Source organism: Marmota monax, unplaced genomic scaffold (genome assembly GCF_021218885.2).
Source record: "Marmota monax isolate L192 unplaced genomic scaffold, Marmota_monax_Labrador192_F-V1.1 WCK01_AAM20220418_F8-fsc00146, whole genome shotgun sequence".
NCBI classification, from domain to species: domain Eukaryota; kingdom Metazoa; phylum Chordata; class Mammalia; order Rodentia; family Sciuridae; genus Marmota; species Marmota monax.
In genome coordinates, this window is record NW_026694096.1 from 1,372,758 (window position 1) to 1,399,175 (window position 26,418).

The following is a 26,418-nucleotide window of genomic DNA, read 5'->3' on the forward strand; positions in this document are numbered from 1 at the left end:
CAGTTTCTGAGGGAGTAGCTCACATGTTTTATTTTTTAAGTATTTTGCTAATTTAAAAAAAAAATCAACTTTTGAAAACTCTTATCTTTCATTCAATATAGATGTCACCACATTAAAATGGTAATTTAAAATTCCCTAGACATTAGGTTTTGAAATAAAGCAGGCAACCCCAAATGTAGGAGCAACATTGATGATACAGGTAAGAGAAACGGCTTCCTTCAAGAGCTTCCAGGACAGGCAGGCATTTGCAAAGCACTCTAAGTGCACTGGGCCATTTAATTCTCATTCAATCCTGCCCAGGTACAAACTATCTCAGTGTAATTTGTGAAGTTTGATGAATAACTTGTTAACTTCTCTGAACCCTAGTTTCCTCATTGCAAAGAGACAATAATAATAGTGGTTGCTTACTTAGTTTTTAGTGTTTAAATGGCATAATATAAATTACGAACAGGGTAAATACTAAATAAATGCTAATTTTTATCTTTGTTACTAGTTCAAAATGAAGCCAGCAGCCAAAATAAGAAATCACTGAAGTTGTTTTTGTTTGTTTTTTTGTTTTTGTTTTTCTTTTTTTCAGAAAAGTGACAACATATTTAACTTTCAAAATCATTGGTAAACATAACCAATTCATAAAGCTTATATATCTATTTATTCAATCACTTGGCAAAATGTTACTAGGCGTGGCCACCATTCACTGGTGAAATTAAAAAAAAAAAAAAAGACACTGTCTCCAGTTTCACTTAAAGATATGGGGAAGAAACAGGGAAGCAGATCCCTTTTCCAATGTAGTTATCTTTTAAATATGGAGTTGCATAGTTGGCCATAGAAGTAGCATCTCACCCAGGCAGGGGATGGGGAAGATTTGGGCAAGTAAGTATTGCCAGGTGAGGCAGTGAGGAATATATGGAAGGGTCCAGACATTAAAGAAAATTGTACCTTCTTCTATTTGGGGACCTGAGAGTTATCAATTGAAGCTGAAAAATATGAGCAGGAATCAAATCATAAAGGGTGTGATACACTAGACTTTGGGCTGTATCTGAGCAATACAAGGACACAGAGTGATTTCCAGCAAGGATATTACATGATCAAATTTGCATTTTTGAGTGATTACTGTAATTGCAGTGCAAAGAGTGGTTTAGAAGGGACCAGAGTTAGAGGCAGGGCAACCAGGCATGGATATAATTTGATGCTTTGTGGGAGAAAAAACAGATCTCATTATGAATCTATTGTGTAGGGAAGACCCATGCTTCTTGGTTACAATACATTGTTATTTGCAGGAGGAGTGGGGGAAGGGATCAATATTAATTGTACCAAAGAAGAAATATAAAGCCAACTCATTTCATTTTCAGAAGAATCTCTAGGTTGACTGATTCGTAGCTCTCTCTCTGGGAGCTCAACATCTATCAAGACTGAAATCACTGTAGTTTTTCATTTCAGGAGTCATTAGATGAAAAGCAAAAGTTTAAACATGAAGTATTTCGTAATCTTTCCTCACCATTTCTCAGTTAAACATTACGCCCTGAAAAAATACGTGGATTTATAGCATCTGCTCAGAGCTATGAATGATTCTGCCGGGCCATATAACTGATGTGATGTTACTATCAAATAGACAACTTCGAGAAAAGGGGCAGGGGGAAGGGCTCACATTTCAGCAAATTAATGATACCAGGAGAAAAACCATCCAGTCGTGACTGTTCAAACAGAATCTCAGAGGCATTCCATTATAATTGGCATTTGGAAAGTCCCATGGACCACACTTGTGCATCCCTAATTTCTGAGGTAATTCAGCTAAAATCCCTTCATTTCACCTGAATTACCCAGGCAATTATGGTTGTAATTTTTTTTCTTTTTGCTCAAATGACTTCAAAGCAATGCCTAGAAGCACTATTTAAACAAAATCATCACTTTTTCTACCTTCTTCGTTTTTTTTTTTTTTTAATAGAATGACCTACCCACTCATTTTCCTCATGGTAATACAATGCTATTGTATTAAAGTCTACACACACACACACACACACACACAATGTGTTAATTGTATCCTTATAAAATCCTCAAATAATTCTGTTGAAAAGACTAAAATCAAGTAAAAAGAAATCCCTTTAAAAAATTTCCCTCAAGTCTTTCCTCTGCCCCCAAACAGAAATAGTATCAGAATGGGTATTCATCTAAATATATTTCATGCATTCAAGTACACACACAAATGTGCATGCATGTATTTACACATTTGTTTTTAAATACAAACATATAAGACAATGTAAAACAGACTAATGGATCAGGCTCTGGAGACAGATTTGTTATGCATTAAAGAGGTGGCCCTGGAAACTTACTTAACCTTTCTGTAGCTCAATTTCCTTGTTTATAAAATAGGGATGATAACATTACAGACTTCCCACTGTTGTTATGAAGAGTAATCATTTTGATACATACAAAACACTTATAATAGTACCTCATGACAAACACTCAATTAATATTGACTATTGTTATTTTAAGTTTTTAAAATGCACTGATATTTTTATATATGCTTATTATAACTTGTTTCCTAGAGATTTGACTTGCCAGTGCATAAGACTTTTCCTGAGTCTGTTGTTTATAATATTTCATGTTATGAGGGTACCATGCTAGTTTAACCATCATTCTATTGAAGGACATTTAGTTTGTTACCCAGTTAGGTTTTGTTTTCTTTTGTTTTTTTCTATTGTGAACACTGTTTAAATGGAAGTATTTATGTATATGAATGATTATTTTTCTAGGGTACTACTGATAGGTGGCAAGCCAAATTAGGAGGGTATGAATGTATTTACTTTAAATAGATGTATTTTGCAAGATATTGCCAAACTGACCTCCAAAAAGCCTATGCTAAATATAAATTTCACCAAATCCTTGGCAATACATTACCATTTTTAAATAAAATAATATTTTCATCCCATTCAAATTTAATCTGCACCTCTCTAAAAGGGAAATTCAGTATCTTTTAGCTGAGAACCTTATGAGAGAGAGAGAGAAAGAGAGAGAGAGAGAGAGAGAGATTCATACAAATTCTGCCAGGATTGAACTAGCCATGTGCAGTACAAAAAAGAATCCCAGTATGACTTAAAGAATTGGATGACAGTGAGTCTTAGAAGTAAGGTTGGAGTAGCTAGCTGAGTAGAAATGAAGAGCCTTATAGCCTAAGATGACTATGGTGGAGATGGTACTTGTAGATATCTATGTAAGGTTTTATTTTCAGCAAGAAAGTAACATAATAGAGAATAAATGCTTTGTGGGACGAACTCTGGACAAGGGGCGGGATTTACTAAAACAAGAGAATGGAGAAAGTACTTAAAAATACATGGTAAAATCAAAACAATCATGGTATTGTTTCTGTATTATAAATTAATATTAGGAAATAGAGTTGGACCTGCCTATCATGGAAAGTGCTTTGCATGCTTCAGAAATTTTAATTTTCTCTTTTAGAAAATGGGGAAATACACACGGGGTAAGGACATCCATATTTATTGAGTGTATTCTTTGGGCCACAGTTAGTGTTGCACTTTGCATGGACATCATTAAATCTGAAATGGCTTCTTTGAAATAGATAGTATTAACACCATTTTGCATATGTGGGAACTAAGGCTTGGGAAAATAATTGACTTTATTAAAAATCTTTGGGCCTAAGCTCCAAAGCCAGTTCTCTCCATATTAGTATGCAGATGCTGGGTGAGTACTGTGCTCTGTGCTAAGTACTAGGGAGAAACAATGTAGGAAATTCCCTGACCTCAAGGACAATGTCTACCAGAGCTATGCTCTTTGGTACTCATCACTAGAGTTTAATCAAAGCAAGGACCAAATGACTTGGGTTGGTGTCTAGAAGAGAATTTAGATAATAATTTAGATAAGAGAGAAGCTGAAAAGTATTTTAAAATCTATGCAAAAAATCATAAGAAATAAAAGGCGAGAATGAGGTGTGATGGTAAATGAGTATCAACCAATATTTGTGGTTAATTGAAACTGGGTCAAGGAAAGAGTTAAAGGTGTCTCAGGCGGTCTAATTTGGGTGACTGCAAGTTTACTGATAGCAGGGACTAGGGAAGAGGGTTATAAAGAATCCTTGGAAGTTCAAGTCAGTAAGAACCTTTAAAATATGCAAAAATGTTAGTATAATGGCAACAAATGCAAAGAATATTCTCTGGTTGTGCATTTAATTGGAAAGACATTTACATGTAGAGCCAGAGAGATATTGGACAGTAAGCCTTAAATACCCTTTAAATTTTCACTTCTGTTTCTGCAAAAAGGCAGCTACAATGGTGAATCTCTGCAATTAAATTAAATGTTATAGCTGTTATTAATGTTTTACTAATCATGGTACACAGCAGTGTAAGTGGTCAGGCCATTTTACACTTCACAAGAATACATATGACAATCCCAGGATCAGAAAACTGCCTAGATTTGCAGTGTTTTTCCCTTATACTTTAAATTGATTTCCTGATTTTCCAGGATACCCAAACAGGTTATATTAAAGTGTATCCTTTGAAGGATTAGGTTAAAAACTTTCAGCCATCTATTATCTCTATGAGAGCTATGAACTCTGTGAGATTGCTAGAGTAAGAAATTAAAGAATAAAGGAAGGAATAAAGAAAACTATTCTGGTTGACACAATCCTAGATGTTATTTCACATTATGCGTACTGTCGGCTAGGCATGGTAACATATGCCTGTAATCCCAGAGACTCAGTAGGCTGAGGCAGAAGGATCAAAAATTTGAGGCTAATCTCAGCAAATTGAGTGATCTCCAATTTAGTGAGACCCTATATCAATTTTTTTTAAATGAAAAGGACTGGAAATGTAGCTCAGTGACACAAATGATGTTGCTAAATTACTTGAAGGTGATTAAAAGCAGTGGATTCACCTAATCCATAAATTCAATCTCCAGTACCAAAAATAAAAACAAATACCTGCTATCATCTGGGCAGGGCAGATAGGAAGATGAAATATATGCCCTGCTATTGGCTAAGCTTTTTTCTAGTTTGCAGAATCTCTCATATAATCTTCCAGTTTCTGCTCGGTCTCCATTACATAAACAACCTATCTACAACAAAAATCAGTGCAGACTCTTTGAAGTGTGGGTCTTGAGGATCTCAGCCAGTGTCCAAGTATGCAGCTCTGCTTCATAATCATTGAAAAGCCCTCACCAGAATGTCAGTACTCCTTATAAACTAACATAACCATTTAAAGCTGGTCTAGATCATCCTTGGGATGATGAAGAAGTGAGAAATAATACCCCTTGGTATTTGGCTGCCCTCAAACTTACTTTTTCAAACCTTAACTCAAGCATCTCCTCCCTTTTTTCATGTTGCCCTTTGCTGTTAGTCACCCATCTTCTCTAATAAAATTGCTTTTTCTCACATCCACTAAAAATTCAAATTTCATGATGGAGGTTGATTTGAAAAAAGTTGTCAAAGTAATGTCATGTCCCAAGCATCAGCTACTGTGTGCTCTTCCATCTTAGCAACATGTTCCTAAGTCTTAACTGGCAATCAACTATCTCAGTTTGCTCAGAACTAAGGCATTTCCTACGAGTCTCAGTGCCAAAACCAGGATAGCCCCCTGTGGAAATCGAGGCACAAAGAGGGGAGGCTGCTTTCTAAAGATTGTCTTGGAATTTGTTCATGATCAATACTAGACAGTTCTAACCCTGGTTCTCGACTTTCCTCAATGGCTCTCTGCTGAGGGTTTGGTAGTTTGATTAAGGTGTGGCATTAAATTTTACTCACTAGGATGCATTTGCATGTTTTAACTAGAGCTATAGCAGTCCTGAGTATGGTGGAGATGGTACTTGTAGATATCTACATCAGGGGAGGGGAGCAGTGGTAATTTCAGCAACCCCTCTCCTGGCTAAAGCAGACCTAGAAACAAATGTGGAGAATTGGTGATCATGACACTCCGGATTACGTAAATTGCAAGAAGTTATTTGGGGGTTCAGTGTCACATGGTGTCATGCCCTGGCAGAGCAGACAGGCACAGCACCATGCATCTCAAAAGCACAAATTACTGTGAATAATCTCAACTGCTTCATTGAAACTTACCACTCAAAAATTAACACATTGACTTAAATCTCTCATTTTCTAAGAATATTTCCCAGGCATTTTTGCTCTATTTTCAACCTCCAAAGCTCACATCTGTGTTCCTGAAGATGATTGTGGGCATCTGTATACATGTGTGTGATGGGGTGGGTGGGTGTTCACCCTTCATCTCAACAACCAACAGGGATTTTTGTTCCTTCTTTGGGTGCCAGGGCATCAAGGGTTGTGTGGAGTTACTATAAAATGCAGTAGCTGAATTTGATTCCAATTTTAGTTCTCAGATTTGAAAGGTGGGCTGAGATCAACCAAATGTTAGATTTGTGAATATCTGATTTCTGGCACTGATTTTTATCCTAAAGCTTTTGCTCATTTTAGGCTTTCTGTCCCCCCTGAGGCTACTACTAATGTGCTGCATTCTCCACTTACGTGGTTCAAAAAATTTTATAACTACTCTCTCAGGATAAAAATATGTGCAATTATATGCACTTTTTTCCACATTAACCTCCTTGCTCTTTTCTGGTATTCGATTATTTGATGATTTCCTTCTCTCAAGATCGCTCACATTATGCAGACTCCTATCAGCTGAATCTCCTGCACACTGGTTCTTTCCTTAACCAAGTGTGACACTGGGGAGGGACCTAGAGGAATAATTTTTCATGAATAACTAATGATCATTTGTAATTAGCATATCAATTGTATGTATGAAAATGATGTTGCTAAATTACTTGAAGGTGATTTAAAGCAGTGAATTCACCTAAGTTGTTTTATATGAGGATATATTTCTAAAATAGCATCATATACCATTAGTTGATTTTTTTCTTCCTACATAACATAAAGGAAACTTCTACCTATTCTAAAGACACTGTTACATTTTGTCATTGCTGTTGTTGTCCTTGGATGTCTAAAGCCCTGTAACAATATTGTCACTGAGAAAGTAGTTCAACAAAGACCTAGCATTTGTTGGACCCCTTGTAAGTGCAGGTATTGTTCCAAATGCTTCATTTACATTAAAGGTAATTGTTGTGATAATTCTATATAGCAAGTATTCTATGATATCCACTTTATAGAGGAGGAAATTGAGGCTTGAAGAACTTAATCAACTTATCTAGGTTCACACAGCTGGTAAATGAAAAAGACCAAATCAAACTGGCTCCTTAGTTTAATAGGAATATATATATATATATATATATATATATATATATATACACACACACATACACATATACATGTAATATAGAATGTAATCTATATTATATCTATCTGTATTCCATGTGTATAATATCTACCTATATTATATGTGTATAGGTAGATAGGTAGGTATAGAATGTTCTATTATTTAAATAAGTATTTATTGGGCACATAACAGATGCTAATAAAAGGATGGATAAATGGGGCATCCTGCCCTTGGACAATCTAGTGGCAGCAGAATTATTGTGAACTGATAAATTATAGTATGCTGAGATAGATATTAGCATTAGGCAGGAACAAAAGTGCTCTGGAAGAACATTAGCATATTGTTTCCAAGGGATAAATGTGATACTTTAAATGCACTTGCCACTTTTCTGAAGCAAAAGATAATACAGTTAGAATAGGAAAATTAACATATTTGAGAGAAGGGAAGGATCAAAGAATCATAAAGTTCTGAATATATTCTGTAGCTTGTTCATGGATAATCACTTCTTAATTAAATACAAAGACAACATAGCTGCTGCTGCTTTTTTCTTTTTTCTTTTTTTTGATGAAAAAAAAATGCTGTCTATAGAGCTACACCAAGGAAAAATGATAAGATTTCCATCACCAGACCAACACTTTCTTCCCTCAGTGACATCTCCTGGTTGGATTAGTTACAGTCTGAAGCATGGTATCCAAAGGCAAATCTGAGCATCAGAGAGTGACTGGCTGGGTCTGAGTTCTATACCCAGTCATAAGTATATTGCTATGAATGTTGATATGGCAAGTCTAGGAACTGCTTAGGTCTCTGTATTTAAAAAGTTCTTCAGTTGACTTCTATAAACATCCAGGTTTAAAAACTACTAGTCTAAAAATTTCCATGGATAAAGAAAGCTACCTATGAAATATTTACTTTTTCTTTATTATCTTGTTTTAGACTACAGACTGGTATGGATTGGTTAGTCTTTGTGAACAGATAAATCTCAGTTCAGATCTGTCTGTCCAATGTACTAGGTGGAGATCTGGAACAAATTTTTTAACCTTTTCCATTACCATTTTTATACATGAATTGTGAGGATTACATATAATTCTCATAAAACAGTTGGCCTTGCACTAAATAAGTACTCAATAAGTGTTATAATAAGATTAAACATACATGTTGATGGACATTTATTTATATAAACACACATATTCTTAAAATTAAGTAATTAAAACATCTTATTGGAGAACAGCAAAACTATCATAACAGCAATCCAATTTTACATTCTTGAAAATAATCCAGCCTTGTATTGTTCCATAGAAAATGTCTAGGGATTTGAATTTCAGTAATGGCTTGTCTGCAAATGTCGTATCCTGTACTCTTCCTTAATTTGGGGATTAAGAATTTGTGTGTGGATAAATACAGGCAGACTTCTGTCATCCTGAAAATTCAAGGGCTTTAATGACAGCTGCAAATATTTGGTTTATCCTGTGAAAGGCACCTGAATGGATATTTATGGAATGGAAGACTAAACCTCTTATTTTAATAAATTTTATTTAAATTTTAATAAATTTCTCCAATCCAAAAAAAAAAGAAAAACATCCAAAATCAATCACTATTACCTTTTGGGAAAAGAGTATGTCATTGTTTAGCTATATTGGGCCTTTTGAAAACTGAGAATCACAGCCCACTAACAGTGACCCCTCAGGTCGCCTCATGATTTTCCTTTACTGGCCAACTCACACCCTTCTGCTAGGAGTTGACATAGCTTTTCCTCACCATAAGTTTCTATCCTTTCACATCACGCAAAACTGACCTACAATGTGTGTGTTTCATTTCTGGATTCCTTGTCCTCAGAAACTAGTATAGTGTTTGGGGGGGGGGGATATTTTGTTTGTTTTAATCTTTTTTTTAGATGTTGATGGACCTTTATTTGGTTCGTTTATTTATATCCAGTGCTGAGAATCAAACCCAGGGCCTCACACATGCTAGGCAAGTACTCTACCACTGAGCCACAACTCCAGCCCCAGTAATACAGTGTTTTTGAAAAAGAAGTAGGTAGTAATAATGAGTTCTAATCTAGTCTTACAACAAACAAATTTATACAACGGGCTGGGTCCCAGCTCTTCTTAGTCTCTGTTTCCTTATGTCTTAAGACAAAAAGGATATAAATGAGATTGTTTCTAAGAGACTTTTCAGATATACTGTTCAGAGTTTCTGAGCTGCTTAATTGCACTACGATATTGTAACCTCACACCCTTAATATCCTTTACTCCCCGATAATGTCATCTGCCCTTTGGATTAAGTAAAATCCAAAGAAATGGCTGATGTCACTCAGGAGCAGATGCATACACTTGAATGTAGGTATGCCTGAAATAACCAGGAGGTATTGCCAACTCTTTGTTGTCCAACAAACGTTTTAAGCAACTTATGTCACAGCAAACTCAGCCAGGAGGATTTCCATGTAAACCCAACAGAGAAAAACCTACATACAGATTTAAGCATCTGGTAACTGAAGGGTACACAGATAGCAAGATTCCTTCCCAGAGCAGGCATCTCTTCTATCTGAGGTCTAACCAGAGTCAAAATGCAATCATCATGGGGGTCAAGGGGAAGCTATTCATTCATGCACAAGTTTATGTATGTAGTATAATCCAAATTCTCTCTTATTAGAGAAGATTCTCAATCAACTAGGAAATTGAACATACCAGAAATAGCAGACATTTTAATATCTCACAAAGTGTGGAAATAGAATTGTGAAACATCACAATGCAGCCGTGTTTAAAGGTGGTTCATTTGTTAGCTGCTGATTTGCTACACTTCATCAAATAAACTACCTTCAAAACTTCCTAGGGCCTACTTACTATTACATGAGATTGCTCACCAAACAAGTGTGCATCTGATTATTCAATGAGCTATTTTTTTCTCTGTTTCCTAAATGAAAAAAGATTCTTGTAAATATTAACTTCTTATGGTTATATGCTTAGCATTTCATTAGCGTGTGTTTATGAATTTTGAAAATAGTAAAAAAAAAATATTTGAACTCTCCCTTCCTGTACTGATTTTTGAATGTGCATTTTAAAAAGATTTGACAGCAGAAATGTTTTTCAGGACAGGAATGACTATTTATTTCATAGTACATTTTATTTCATTTCAGTGAAAGCCTAAGGCCAGCCTCAGCATAACTATAATTTATATAAGTTTTCTTTAGAGTATTTTTTTTGTTTTAGGACCATAAAATATTTCCTGAGTAACTAATATATATGCTCATGTCTTCTGTATCCCCCCTCACCTTCTTAATAAAATCCAACTTTCACCAGATGTCCATTGGAAAGCCTTTTGTTAAATTAATTCATGCTAACAACTTTCTCAAATCGCAATAATAATTACAACAAAGAGATAAATAATTACAAGCAAGGGAATGAAACCAAAAAGCACAGAATTTCAGGCTTTTAATTTTAAAGTTGGAAGCCTTTCCAGGTGTCCCCGAGCCATATACGAACCACATTCTCATCTTCGAGACCGTTGTCACAAGATTTCAGCGATTACTCAAGTTGTTACAAGGAATGATTCCTAAATCAGGAGGGCTTTATATATAGTTTGAGTAAAAAAAAATAGCTTAACTATATACAAATAATCTATCAAGTTTCAAAACGGGTTTTAAATATTTAGCAAGAAATAAAGTATACTTTCTATAAGACTAAGGAATAGATGAAGTCAAAAGCAGAAATATATGCCAAACCTTCAGGGTACAAGGGATACCCAGTAATGAGTGTTTGCACATCAACATATACACTTTAACTGAGCATCTTTTGGCTTTTTTTTTTTAATTCACTGAGCAAGACTTCCAAGAGTAGGTAGTATGCATTTTTGTTCTTACCATAAAATGGAAAGAAAAAAGCAAGGGGGAAAAAAGCTACCTTATTCTTATTAAGAAATTATGCAGAGGAACTGAAGGCACCCCAGAAAATTAACAAATAATAAGTTAAGGAGACAAGTATATACCTTCAAAATTACAAAGTAGGCAAAGCAGGTAGAAGAAGAAAACCATCCAGGATGGGCCTTAACTATATGATCACTATTATGGTAGGAAAACTTGGTGATTTTTGCTTGTCTTAAGAAAAGACTTAAGATGCTGAAAGCAATTTAAAAACAAGGTTGATTGTCTGAAATAATAAATTCTATGAGTATGCTTATATGAATTCAAACCCATCTCTAAAATTCACCTTAGTTTCCAAAAAATGATCAATTCTCTAATTTGTGTTATTTGATTTACTAAAGATATTTTCTTTTTTTTTTTTTCAATTTTTTTTTAATTTTTTATTGTGGGTTGTTCAAAACATTACAAATTTCTTGACATATCATATTCCACACTTTGATTCAAGTGGGTTATGAACTCCCACCTTCACCCCATACACAGATTGCAGAATCACATCAGTTACACATCCATTGATTTACATATTGCCATACTAGTGTCTGTTGTGCTCCTCTGCCTTTCCCATCCTCCACCCTCCCCCCTCCCCACCTCTCCCCTCCCCTCCCCTCCTCTCTCTCTACCCTCTCCACTGTATAACCCTGAGGGTCTCCTTCCATTACCATGCAATTTCCCTTCTCTCTCCCTTTCCCTCCCACCTCTCATCCCTGTTAAATGTTAATCTTCTTCTCCTGCTCTTCGTCCCTACTCTGATCTTAGTTACTCTCCTTATATCAAAGAATACATTTGGCATTTGTTTTTTAGGGATTGGCTAGCTTCACTTAGCATAATCTGCTCTAATGCCATCCATTTCCCTGTAAATTCTATGATTTTGTCATTTTTTAATGCAGAGTAATACTCCATTGTGTATAAATGCCACATTTTTTTTATCCATTCGTCTATTGAAGGGCATCTAGGTTGGTTCCACAGTCTTGCTATTGTGAACTGTGCTGCTATGAACATCGATGTAGCAGTGTCCCTGTAGCATGCTCTTTTTAGGTCTTTAGGGAATAGACCAAGAAGGGGAATAGCTGGGTCAAATGGTGGCTCCATTCCCAGCTTTCCAAGAAATCTCCATACTGCTTTCCAAATTGGCTGCACCAATTTGCAGTCCCACCAGCAATGAACAAGTGTACCCTTTTCCCCACATCCTCGCCAGCACTTGTTGTTGTTTGACTTCATAATGGCTGCCAATCTTACTGGAGTGAGATGGTATCTTAGGGTGGTTTTGATTTGCATTTCTCTGACAGCTAGAGATGGTGAGCATTTTTTCATGTACTTGTTGATTGACTGTATGTCCTCCTCTGAGAAGTGTCTGTTCAGGTCCTTGGCCCATTTGTTGATTGGGTTGTTTGTTCTCTTATTGTCTAATTTTTTGAGTTCTTTGTATACTCTGGATATTAGGGCTCTATCTGAAGTGTGAGGAGTAAAGATTTGTTCCCAGGGTGTAGGCTCCCTATTTACCTCTCTTATTGTTTCTTTTGCTGAGAAAAAACTTTTTAGTTTGAGTAAGTCCCATTTGTTGATTCTAGTTATTAACTTTTGTGCTATGGGTGTCCTATTGAGGAATATGGAGCCCGACCCCACCGACTGTAGATCGTAGCCAACTTTTTCTTCTATCAGACGGCGTGTCTCTGATTTGATATCAAGCTCCTTGATCCATTTTGAATTCACTTTTGTGCATGGCGAGAGAAAGGGATTCAGTTTCATTTTGTTGCATATGGATTTCCAGTTTTCCCAGCACCATTTGTTGAAGATGCTATCCTTCCTCCATTGCATGCTTTTAGCCCCTTTATCAAATATAAGATAGTTGTAGTTTTGTGGATTGGTTTCTGTGTCCTCTATTCTGTACCATTGGTCCACCCGCCTGTTTTGGTACCAGTACCATGCTGTTTTTGTTACTATTGCTCTGTAGTATAGTTTGAAGTCTGGTATCGCTATACCGCCTGATTCACACTTCCTCCTTAGCATTGTTTTTGCTATTCTGGGTCTTTTATTTTTCCATATGAATTTCATGATTGCTTTCTCTATTTCTACAAGAAATGCCATTGGGATTTTGATTGGCATTGCATTAAACCTATAGAGAACTTTTGGTAATATCGCCATTTTGATGATGTTAGTTCTGCCTATCCATGAACAGGGTGTATTTTTCCATCTTCTAAGATCTTCTTCTATTTCTCTCTTTAAGGTTCTGTAGTTTTCATTGTATAAGTCTTACTAAAGATATTTTCAGTAGTAGAAATGAAGTCAGACGCAGTCTAGGTTCTGTACCCTGATGGGGAACACAGAGGAAGCTAAGAGTCCATCAAGAGACCTGTTGATTCTGGTGATGGGAGCTGAATCAACATGTAATCCATGGATTAAAAACATCAAGACCAAAATTCTAAGTTTGAAAACCATGGAGTCTGCTTTCTGTAAATTGTTGTATGGGAGACAATAACTTCGATAGTTCCACAGGGCTGAGTATGGACATCATGGCTATTATTTCTCTCAACCCTTTGCCCCTGCCATGAAAGCCCATGCCCTGCATTAGTACCACAGCTCTCCCGTGGCAGCTCTGAATCACAGGCACAGTGCCTAAACAGAGATAATGGGCCTCTCACGGTCTGGCCCAGAATCTACAACCTATTAAATGAAAGCAAATAGAACAAAAGCCAAAAAAAAGTCTGGAAACTAATCAACTGGCCTAGAAAAGGAGTGAACCAGCGTTATTAAAACATGTAAACATGCAACTTTTAATATTAAAAAAGAAATTATGCACAACCGAATCACCAAGTTTTCCTTTAAAAGGAAAATTTCATACCATATCAAATTCTGTTGGTACAAATTACAAAGAAATTACAAGCACACAGAAAACAGAGTTTATATTGTGTAATATTTTCAAAGTTTTCCTCTGTCTTTCATGTTGTTCCAAAGAATTTAGTAGGATAAATGCTTAATAAAAGTCTTCTAAGAGACTATGTTCATGATTGAATGAATAATTAAAAGAATGAATTAATCAATGAACATGCCTATTTTCCTAGACTTTAACCACAGATAAAAATTCACTCTACCTAAAAACCTCTGCTTACAGAGGTTACAATCCAGACATGGAGCATGGGTTATATAAGTTGCCTCCAGGGATTACTGTGCCCAATTTTTAAACCCTTATTATCTGTGCTATACTCCAACAAATGACAAGCCAAGCTTTTACAAACTGCCAGTGACAATATTGTTGCTAAATTCAAACCTTTTCTTCTTCAGTTCACATTCACCTTTCTGAAGCAAGGGTTAGAATTGGACATAATCCTTTAAATTTCCAAATCTGTAGAGTAGTAGTAATTATAAATCTCATATTACAATTGATATGATCTTCAGATGTTCATTACTGTGTTTTTTGGTAGCTTAATCTGATATCCATTTCAAGTGTCCCCCTTCCAATTAGGCTATGAAAATGTAATGTAATGTAATGTAATGTAATCTCAACCAACTGTATTTGGCCTCCTCTGCCACCCAGTGCCACTCAGATGTTCTGATGATCTTTAAGCTTGTCTCAGTTCCTAGATATCAAATCACACAGCCAATTTTTCGTGAAATTTTATTGAAGAAGTTAGTCACAAAGGCCTTTACACTACAATCTTGTAAATTATTGGTCATGTCACCCACCCTAGGAATCAGCTGAGAGGAATGAGAAGCGGTCTCATTTCTTTGTAGGGTCCCACAAAATCTGGTTACTATCTCAAAATTTAAAAAAAAAAAAATAGAAAGGAGTAGCAATGTAGCTCAGCAGTAGAGTGCTTCTGGTACTCCATCCCCAGTACCACACCAAAAAAAGAAAAAGAAATCCCATTCAAAATGTTAGCATTTCTTTGTCATTTTTCACCCTCCTGACTTGAGCCCCCAATCTGATTCATTCTCTGTCCTGATGAAGCCTACAGGCTCACAGTTCATCTATGAACATAATAAATGATGGTGATGGTATTATATCCCACTTGCTGTGCTTACTTCAACTTTTAAACTCTGGACTTTCAATAGGATACTAATTTCAGTTCAGTCTCCCAGGAAAGGGAACATGGAAGGTCTTCCCTGTAACAAACGTCCTTGTCTTTTCAGAGTGTGGAAGGAGAGCACCATGAGAAAGCTGTGGAACTACTCAAGGCTGCAAAGGACAGTGTCAAGCTGGTGGTCCGATACACCCCGAAAGTCCTGGAAGAAATGGAGGCTCGCTTTGAGAAGCTGCGGACAGCCCGGCGTCGGCAACAGCAGCAATTGCTCATTCAACAGCAGCAGCAGCAGCAGCAACAAACACAGCAAAACCACATGTCCTAGGTGAGAAGTGCCTGGTTCTGTATAAGGAAGGTCCCTTAGATGTGATCGAAATTGTTGTTTTTAAAAATACAGTTCCCTAACTGAAACAACATCACTACATCTAATAGTCCAAACAGAATCAATCTAATCAAAAGACAAGGATGTCAAAAAAAGTAAGCATATATCACATAGTTTTTTGCTTGTTTGTTTTTTATGTGTGAATCAATATAGTCTCAAGGAATGTTAAAGAAAATAATATACTTTGGGAGGGTCAAGTACAGATTCTAAGATGCCTTTAGACAATTAGGAAATACAGTCTCTGTGCTAACCAGATCTACGTGATAAGAGTATGATCTGGATTCAAGTCCCCACTCATTCCTTGACCATTGGCCGTTACGCAGTGTACAAACTGTACAACCTTACAGTGCTGGCCCTGTGAAGATCTTGAGAATAAAGATAAAATTTATGGGAAATATGTTCCACCTGGAAGAATGAAGTAGAGACCTGCCAAGGCTCAGGATCTGAGAGATCTTGAAGTTCATTTTTGTTATTCATTTAAAATAGATCTAAGATTCTCTTTCTTTTTCTAAACTCCACTTGGTGACTCAGATGCCAAATCAAGTGTTGCTGTGTATTTCCAAGAAAACTGAAGGAAACAATGTTGACAGTAAGAGTCATCATCATTGAAGTGCCCATTGTGTGTGAGGCCCTTACACACATTATCCCTAATACTATTAAAAAAATCCTTCAAGGCAAGTGTCATTAAATCCTGCCTCTTTGGATGAACAACCTGATATTGCAGTAATTTCACTGGATTCCTCATAAACCCATTTACAAGAAGCACAGAATTATTTTTCTCTTACTCTATCATGTATTTCATCTGCCAATATCAGATGTTCTGAAGTTACATACATTTTTCTTGCTATTTTTGGAAAAAAACCAGTTTATATCATCAAATACCTTTGCACTACAATGTATGCAGGTGTGTATTTGAAATGAGGCTCAAATATTCTTGGAAAAATGATGATGGTAGGTTTGAGTTATTTCATATTAGATTACAAATTGCACAACCAGGAACATTGGATATAACATGAAGTTTTCAGATTTTTGTGACTCTTATTAAAAGGAGAGGCTATGTAGGGGAGTTTTTAAAAAATGTACAGGATTTATCCTCTGAAACTCTTGGAAATTTAACCATCTATCTCCCATAGCCTGCTGCTTTTATTAGACATACTATGGCTGTTATCTTTTTCTAGAACTACATTTTCATTCTAAAATGTGTATTTATTCAACAATAAACACCTCCTTGGCACTCCCAAGCATGAGCAACGTCCTAGATCTCATGATGCTGACAGTCTGGTGGAAGAGAAATTTATTTTTTTAAAAAAATGTAAATTAAACACTTCCTATTGGGACCCGTGGTTTACACAGTTAGAGAGTAATTAAGGCTGTTTGAATAGAGACTGGTGAGTGGAGACTTCAGGCTCCGTTGTCAGGAAACACCTCTCAAAGGAGAAAACATTTAAGATGGAACTGAACAAAGAGGAGAAGCCACAAAGAGAGACTAAGAGGAGGAAATAGCCAGTACAGTGGTGCACAAGCTACTTGATGTTTGAGGAATAAAGAAAACCTGGGTAGTTAGGGGTAGAGAGGGAGGAGGAAAGACAGTAGTGGTTTAAAGGGCACCAAGATGGGTGGGGGCCAGCCACAGAGTGCTTTGCAAAGCCCCAGGGAAATGAGGTACAGTGGAAGACCCTGAAGGTTTTAAAGCAAAAGAGCGACCAGAATTTATGTACCATAGAGATCATTCTAGCTGCTGTGAAAATGATGAATGCAGCCTAAGAGTAGAAGCAGACCAACTAGAAAACACAATGGTCCAGGCAAGAGATGTGGTGGCTTCTGCTAGATGATGTGGTTACGATGGAGCTCTGTGGACAGACCAGAAAAAGTCATTTCACCCATAGTCTTTACTTCTGTTACTCAGCTGTACTTTCAGAATCCTTTCAAAGGTCCTTTCTTAGTAATAATAACAATCCACTCTGTAACACCAAGGAGCTTTCTGTTAATCATATTGTTTCTTCCATCTTTGGTTATATAGACTTACACCAATTCTCCTCATTGATTTACAACACTGGCCCTGAGTAAGATTGTTCAGTAGTGTTCTGAAAGAAAAAAAAATTGCCATCCCGATTTCTGAGATCTTTCTAAAAGCTTCCAATATTATGTTCATCCAGTTATTTTAGAAGTATACGAGATTTGGCCATAAATATTGGTGGGACCATATACTAAATTTCATTTCTCTATTTCACCAGTCCTCATTTAATCACCTCTGAATTTCCTATTGGTTCATTACAAGAGACGAACATCTTTAACAAAAGCTGTTTGCAAACTGTTTTGTTTTGTGTTATTGTGCAGGATATATTAGAGTTCTATTTATGTGGGCATGAAATTTATACTTATGCCTGTCAAGATGGCACTTGCAGTACACACAGCCAAGGCCCCTAGAGATGAAACCATATTGACCATTTCAAGTACAAGTAAAACACACCCAAGTCATGTTGTCCCTGGATTTTGTGGTTAATTCAGTCAAAGAGACCTACATTAGTTCTTATTTAATTTTTAATTAATTCAATTTTTAAGCATCAAATGGGATTTGTTACACTTGTTAGCTCATACTACAGTTGTTTTTAAGAAGAAATGTCAAGTTTATTTGACCTATTTAATTTGGAACAGATCTCAGATTTTTTTTTTAAAGGTCAACCAGTCAAGCAAAGTCTAGGTAAAGCAAAATATTGTTAGATATTGTCTTATTATTTATCAGATTAAATACAATTTCTGTGCTCAAAATCAGAAATAATTTCTTTTCTCTGAGATGGTAAAAATTATGAAGGAACTAGCAATGGTAAATGGGGGATAAAAATGACAAAGGAGTTGAATACAACTAGTGTGTGAGAAATTTTTCTCTTAGGCCTCTTCTGAATTTTAAATTCTCCTAAAGTAAAGATCTGTTGTATTTCTCCCTTACTTCTGCTTGATAACTCACAAAAAGGTTATATTTCCCAAACTGTAGAAAAACAAAAAGTACTGCACATTTCCATGATAGAAATCTAAACACAAAATGTAAATGTAGGAATTTTTCCTGCTATACCATTTTCTTTGAGAAAGTGTTACATTTCTGCAGCTTTTACCATCTTAGTTTTAAAATGTGATTTATTTTGTATACATTCACATTTCACTCATATTCCCAAAGAATAAAAGCAATAAGGAAGAGGAATACTTCTTGAGATATCAACATTCCCCCCAAAATCAAGAATAAACCGTTGTCTTTGCTAGATGCAGGGTGGAGAATTCATTACATTCAAAACCATGCTAAGTATTTTCAGATTTATAAAGTAGCTGGCATTTTTCAGTAGCCTTGCTGGCTCTCTTCAGACCTCGATTTTCTTTGGTTTGTTCTCTATTGAAATCATGCTATGCCATCTATTACCATCACCATAGCTGTGGTCCTGATGATCTGATCCGGGAGTTCATTACCAAAATCACCATCCCAGTCACTGAGACAACCAGGTCCCAGAGAAAGACCCTGATAAAATTAAATCTAAGGAACTTAGAAATGCCAATCAGAATTAATGAATACCAAGAACTTCTCCAAGAGCTTCATATATATTAAACCACTTAATCTTCACAGCAGCCTTATTAGGCTTAGGTACTATTTTTAATCTCATTTTTGAGTAGGGAACGGAGGCATATAGGAGTTCTTAAAGTGTGTGAAATGTTTCACAGCTAGCAAATACCAGGGGTGGGATTTAAATCCAGGATCTTGATCATAACCACTCTGACTCACTATACCCCTCTGTTTAAAGGAACTTGACCTTTGATTCTCTGATTTTAGCTCATAGAGTCCTTCATGAACTTTCTAGGGATTCAGTCTGATGCTGCCTATTAAAGGTGTCTAAGTTTCCCTCACCACTGAACTCCAAAAGAGTTCACCATACTTCAAAGACCTTCATCATTACAACCTTTCTTTGGATGCCATGAAGTCACCACAAATTTAGTGGTGAAAAAATAACAAAACAATGTATTATCTTGTAATTCTATAGGATTCAACACAATCCATCTCAGAATTTCAGTGTCATTTTCCCCCTAAATAGAAAAATATTCCAAAATTTGTATGAATCCTTGAATAGCTAAAGCAGTCCTGAGCAAAAAGAACAAAGCTAGAAGCATCACACAATGTGACTTCAAAATCTATGTGGCTCAAGTGGTAGCACACTCGCCTAGCCTGCGTGAGGCACTGGGTTTGATTCTCAGCACCACATAAAAAATAAATAAAATAAAGATATTGTGTCCACCTAAAACTAAAATATAAATATTTTAAAAATCTATTACAAAACTGTAGTAATAAAAACAGCATGGTAAGCCAGGCCCAGTGTCACACTCCTGTAATCCCACAGACTTAGGAAGCTAAAGCAGGAGGATGGCAAGTTCAAAGAAAGCTTCAGCAACTTAGCAAGGCCCTAAGCAACTTAGCAAGACACTGTCTCAAATTTAAACATAAACAGGGCTGATGAAGTAGTTTAGTGATTAAGCACCCCTGGGTTCAATCCCCAGCATAAAAAAAAAGAAAGAAAGAATTATGCCAAATAAATAGCTGTATTTTTATATCCATATACTCATTTCAGTGTTATTCACAAAAGCTAAGATAAGTATGCAACCTAAGTGTTCATTGTCAGATGACTGAATAAACAAAATCTTGTATATATACACAATGGAATATTATTAAGCTTTAAAGAGGAAAAATTCTGTTATTTCCAAAAAAATAGATGAACTTGGAAGACATTATGCTAAAATAAAATAAGCCAGGCTCAGATGAATGCCATGTAATCTCACTTAGGTATGGAATCTATAACATTGAACTCACCGAAGCAGAGAATAGAAAGATGGCAACTAGAGGCTGGGGAAGGGGCCAATGGGAAAAGGGAGCTAATCAAAAGATACAAGTTTCAGCAGGGCAGGGGGAATAGGCTTTAGTGATCTATTACAGAGGATGTAGACTATAATAAATAACAATGCCTTGTATAGTTCAACATTGCTGAAAGAGTAGATACTAAACATTTTCACCGCACACACAAAAATGATAAGCTTGTGAGGTGAGGGATTTGTTAATTAGCCTGGTTTAATCATTCCATATTATAAACACATATCAAAACCACATTGTACCTCATAAATATATATAATTATTCACAATGAAAAAATAAAATTTTAAAAAATACTCTTGTAGTTCTGTAGAATGGAAGTCCAGCAGTCTCACGAGGTTTAGGGAAACTCTATGAACAATTTCATTTCCTTGCCTTTACCAGTTTCTAGAGACGTCTGTAAGTCTCTGTCTCCTTACTTCTTCCTCCATCTTCAAAAACCAGCAATGGGGGGGGGGGTGTCAAATTTTTCCTGTAACCTTGCTGTTACCTCTGTTTCCATCGTCACGTCTCTTCCTCTCACTCTCTTCTATCTTCCACTTTTGTTGTTGTTGTTTATAAAAATTCTGGTTGAATTGGTTTCCATGTAATGTTTATTCTAATTATGAAAATGAAAATAACATGTTCACTGCTGAAGTTTTAGACAGTTCAGAAGTATAAAGAAAAAAATCAACCATTCAGGAAAATCTCCCTTCATTTTAGCGTCCATTCTTTGTTTTTTTCTGTATATTTAAGATTCCATGTACCTATGTATATATGAGCTTATTTTCATATAATAGGCTCATAACCCATGTTCTTAATGTTAACCTGATTTTTAAAACCGAACACTATGATGTATACTAGTAAATTTAGGTCCACATTTTAAATAACTATGTGGAATTATTAAATTTTTTATACCTTATTGGATTTGATTTGTTGATATTTTTGTTGAATCTTCATTCTGAAAAGTATCAGTCTGTAGTTTTCTTTTCCTGTAATGTCTTTGTTTGATTTTGGTATTAGGGTAATGCTGGTCATACAAAATGAGTTACAAAGTGTTACCTGTGCTTTTATCTTCTGAAAGAGGTTGTAGAGAATTGTTAGAATTTTTATTTTGGTAGAATTACCAAATAAAGCTATCTGGGTCTGGTGCTTTCTATTTGGGAAGTTACTAGTTGTCAGATTATCTATCTTTTCTTGTATGAGTTTTGGCAGGCTGTGTCTTTCAAAGAATCAGTTCATTTCAACTAGTTTATCAAGACCTTAAATAGAGAGTTATAATATTCTTTTATTGTCTTTTTAATGATTTGAGTGATGTCTCCTCTTTCACTCTTGATAGTAGTAACTTATATCCTCTTTTTCTCCTTAGTTAGCCTAGCAAGAAGCTTATTAATTGCACTGACTTTTTTTTTAATGAACCAGGTTTGGGTTTCATTGATTTTCCCTATTTTTCATTTCATTAGTTTCTGCTCCACTTATGATTTATTTTCTTCTGCTTACTATGAACTTAATTTGTTCTTTTTTTTTCTAGTTTCCTAAGGTGGAAGTTTATGTTACTAGAAGCCACACCAAGGAATCCTGTATTTGGTCCCCTGCCTACATAAGAAATGAACAAACAATATAAAATATAAAAACAATATAAAATATGTATTCTAATAAAGATATGTAGCAACATAAACAGATTATGGAGCCAACTGGTGATGGCTCAGTTAAAAAAAAAAAAAAAAAAAAAAAAAAAAAAAGAAAAATGAATTTAATCTAATTGTAGCTTGCCCCAAACTGGGAAGGTAGCTAATTCATAGGCCCTACAAAGTGGTTACAATTTACAGAAATAAAAGCCAGGGAATGTACACATGTAGATTTAGCTAGATCATGCTAGCCACAATATGTCAGAAATCTAGGTTTTTCAACACTTGGCTGGCATCTGCACAGGCTTTGGGACAGTGTCTCAGTTCCCATTGTCAGTATGAAAAAACTGATATTGAACAATAACTTTTACCAAGAAATGGAAGGGAAACAATCAATTTGGAGCTTTTAATTTTAAAGGAGTTCTGTTATACCTAGGTGATCGCTATTAGATCTTTCTTCTTTTGTACATCCACATTCAATGCCATAAACTTCCTTCTATACACCCAATTTCACTGAATCCCAGCATTTTGATAAGCTATGTTTTCTTTTTCATTTCGTTCCAAGCACGTTTTAATTTCAGAGTACTCCTTTGTCCTATCCCTCTTCCACTTTCACAGTGGCCCTAGAAGTATGCTATTCTATCTTTAACATCAACTGATCTGCAACCGTAATTCCACCTACAACTTTAATTTCCCCATGGCATGTAATCAACACATTCACAGGTTCTGAAGAAGAGGACATGGAACTGTTCAGGGCTTGGGGAGGCACTATCACAATGGCTCACTTAGTGTTGGCAAAGCAATTTGATTAAGAAAATCCACACTAAGATAGAAAAGAGGATTTTGCTTAAGAAAATGAAATGTTAACCTGTTGAATTATGAATGATAGGCCTGAGGGAAATAATAAGAACATTTGGTGCGGACAGTTCATCCCAGAGGTATTTTGGAGACCAACATGGGGAAACCAGTGCCCTCCCAGTCGCTGATGTATCTCTTACTCCTCTGCTGCATGGAGGAAGAGCTCCAAGCCTCTTACCAAGATTCACCCCTTCTGAGTCTCATTCCCTCAAAACATGTGACACATTATAATTTAATTAATAAAAAACTCAGTCTCTATATCTTTGTCACCTAGCAGCTGAGTGACCTTTAGGAAGTTATTCAGTCAGAAACTCAGTAAAGCGGTCTGTTGTGGATATTAAATAAGAAAAAAAATATATATATATATATGTAAGCAAAATACATGGCAATTAGTGTCAACCGGATAAGTTTTGGTCAGTAACAGCAACAGTAGTAGTAGAATGTTGTAATAGTTAAAAGCGTTAATGACATGCCAGCTTTTTCCATTGTATTCCTGTTAAAAGAGACACCTAAGGAAGCACAGTGGCCTCACATGTGGTTTTCAGTCCACTCTGGAAGCCCCAGTAGGCTTTTATCACCTCTCTGGAAGGCATGGTAGCTGGAGAATGATAGTACAGAATAGGCTAAACAATTTTGTTAAATATCTGTTTTGTAAATGGTTTTCAGTATAGTATCCATTGAATTAAAAATAGCAGCAGCTTTCAACACAGATTGGAAACCACAGTTCCCTCTGAAAGAAGTGACTCCATCATGGTGGAAAAGTGAGTGTTTAAGGAAGCAGCTCCCCCAAATCTGCTGGCGTGGACATGTTCTAGTTCTATTCTCTTCTAAACAGGGTAGGGCTGACCTTGTAGGAGGAGAGACAGGCTTAATGTGTGCTTCAGAGAAGGGACATTGGTGCTTCTAGCTTGTCAGCAAGAGGCTTTGCTGGTTTGTTTCTCAACAAAACCACACTAAATGCCTGGAGAGTTATAATATAAATGTTATTTATATTTTGCCTACATGAAGAGAAATAGAATCATCATGGTGAGAAGAAATGTTCTATATTTAAAATGTTTCCAAATGGTGCTTTTTTTTAATTTTGTTTTGGGGATTGACTGTGGCTTTTCCAGCCTCATTCGATAATTACTTCCTTTACAAACATCAAATGATCTTTTTTCATGTGTGTAAGATTGTGCATGAATGACAGCACCCAAAATAATTCTTGCTGTTCTCACACAGCACATGCTCCTTTGATATTTTTAGCATATCAGTAGTTGATAAATGAATACTAATCACTGATTTCACTCTTTTCCCCTCTTTCAGGCCCTTGAAGGAAAGCTACTTGATCCAACATCTAATAGTCACAAGTTTGAAAAACGTGCTTCAGAATCCCAGCACATAGTAAAGGAAAAGACAACACTGATAATTATACCTGTCAAGAAGCTGTGAACACATGGTGTATAAATTCTTTACCACGGCAACTCGACACCTTCCTTCTCTGGGCTTGAGCAGCCCTGTTGCCCCCACTCCCTGTTCACTGGCTCTTTACACACACAGACCTTCCATTCACTGCAGTGGGAATTCTCAGTGTGTAGAGGGAGAGATGCTCTCCAGTCTGCAGACCGAAACAGTGTGAGAAGAGTAAAGTCTGTGACTTTGGAATAAATCACCAGGGCCAGGATTAAGTGAGTCTTTGGTCTATAGCTTTTCCAGAGATTAGCAAGCCCCTCCTTAGGCCCTAGTTCAAACTGTATCAGTTCAAGGTGGTCGTCACTTGAAAGAATCCTACACTCTGCCCTTGGCCCTGGCCCCTCCACAGTCCACATTGCTGAGTTGTCTGAGTTGGAATTCCAGTTCATTGTGCACTCAACCTCTACCCTCCTTTGGAAAATGGCAAGTTATTACACTGTATTTATAGTCTCTTCATGCTCTAGAAGCACCTGGCTTTTTATTTTCTGTTTCCATGAATTTTGTTATGCATTAACAGAGTGGGACACTTTTAGCTCAACTTTTAGTTTGCTAAAAACAAAGGTAGGAATTCTAGTACTATACTTATATTTTAATTTAAGTATGGTTTGTATCTATTATTAATTCTAACAGAATATTATGTATATTTATTCCACTATATATATACATATATACATATATATATATATATATATATATTATCAGAATACATTTGTTACAACTTAGATTCTTTTCTTACCAAGCATTATGACTCTGGTGAAAGGATACTAGGAAAAGAACTAGCTTTGTGAAAGGATCCTCACATCACAAATACAACCCTGCTCTCAATTTTAATTTTTGTTAAGTTTTATATTTTTGATTGTTAAGCTCTGGAGAAATCCAAACGCTGCATACACAGATGTACTGTCATGAAAGTCTTTAAAATTTAATACTTTAAAGCTTAGGATATATATATATATATATATATATATATATATATTTTTTTTTTTTTTTTTTTTTTTTTTTCACATAAAGTTTAGATCAGTTTCCCCAAATATAAAAATGTATGTTTTTGGCAGTCTAAGATCAATCAAAAATCTTATTTCTTTTTCAATGAAGCATATGGAAACCAGAAACCAGTGTTATCAATATTGTGAATGGTACATGCCGCTTCTTCCAGAGGGAAAGATTACTTATTTCATTTATGGAGCCACTTACAGAGATCACAATGTTTGACTCGTGATAACTCTAGGCACCTAATCTGGTTTTACATCATGGAATGAATAGGAAGCAATCATTATTTCAGCACTTACTGCCTTAAGCACAAAGCTATAGCTGAAAACATAATAATTGCCCAGTTAAAACAATCCAGACAGATCATTAAAACAGAAGCAAATATTTGAATAGTCCCTTTCCTCAGATGCAGAAATTCCCAAGATATAATAAATTTGACATTTCTGATAATCCCCCAAAATAAAAATTTATGAAGCTCAGTTTAGAGACGATTATCTTACAAATAAATCCAATGAGAATGACCCAGCCCATTTTATTTTTTCGTTGGGTGGCATCACTGTCAATACCAAGTCCTCACTGATGGTCACAGTGCATCTCCCACAAGGGACAAACAGTAAGGAACTAGGAGGCTCACCAATTCATTTCAACATCATCTTGCTGTGTTAACAGGTTCCCATCCTTGAAAACATATCATTTTTTTTTTTTACTAGAAAGAAGTGGGGACTAGGGTAGGGACAACAATGACACTGAATGTTATGTAAAATAGGTTTATAAACAAGACAAGCATGGCAAGAGGGAATAAATGGAAACTATATGAGCATTATTCAGTTTGAAATATAGTTCTCATTTTTATAAGAAAAATTTAACGAAACATATATTTTAGTTATCATTTAAAAAAGAAATATTAAAGCTATTCAGACAATGCCACAAGATTCTCATAAGAGGAAATCATTGCACCCTTGTAATGAGAAAATGGTCATTTCTACATATTTCAATACATTGTATAAATTTGGAGCTTAAGGTTCGTATGCTTTCATTTAGTGGTTAAGTGTTCAGTTCGGTGATAT

At 35.8% G+C, this 26,418-nt stretch overlaps 1 protein-coding gene across 1 annotated transcript in view; it reads left to right on the forward strand.

Annotated features, from left to right (window-relative positions):
- Nucleotides 1-24,817, forward strand: part of Lin7a (lin-7 homolog A, crumbs cell polarity complex component) — a 143,168-nt gene extending 118,351 nt beyond the window's left edge. The window contains exons 5-6 of the mRNA XM_046465101.2: nucleotides 15,274-15,489; nucleotides 24,215-24,817. Of these exons, the coding sequence (XP_046321057.1) occupies nucleotides 15,274-15,489 (216 nt within the window). The 3' untranslated portion in view covers nucleotides 24,215-24,817. The remainder of the gene's footprint in view (nucleotides 1-15,273; nucleotides 15,490-24,214) is intronic.
- Nucleotides 24,818-26,418: the final 1,601 nt, after the last annotated feature.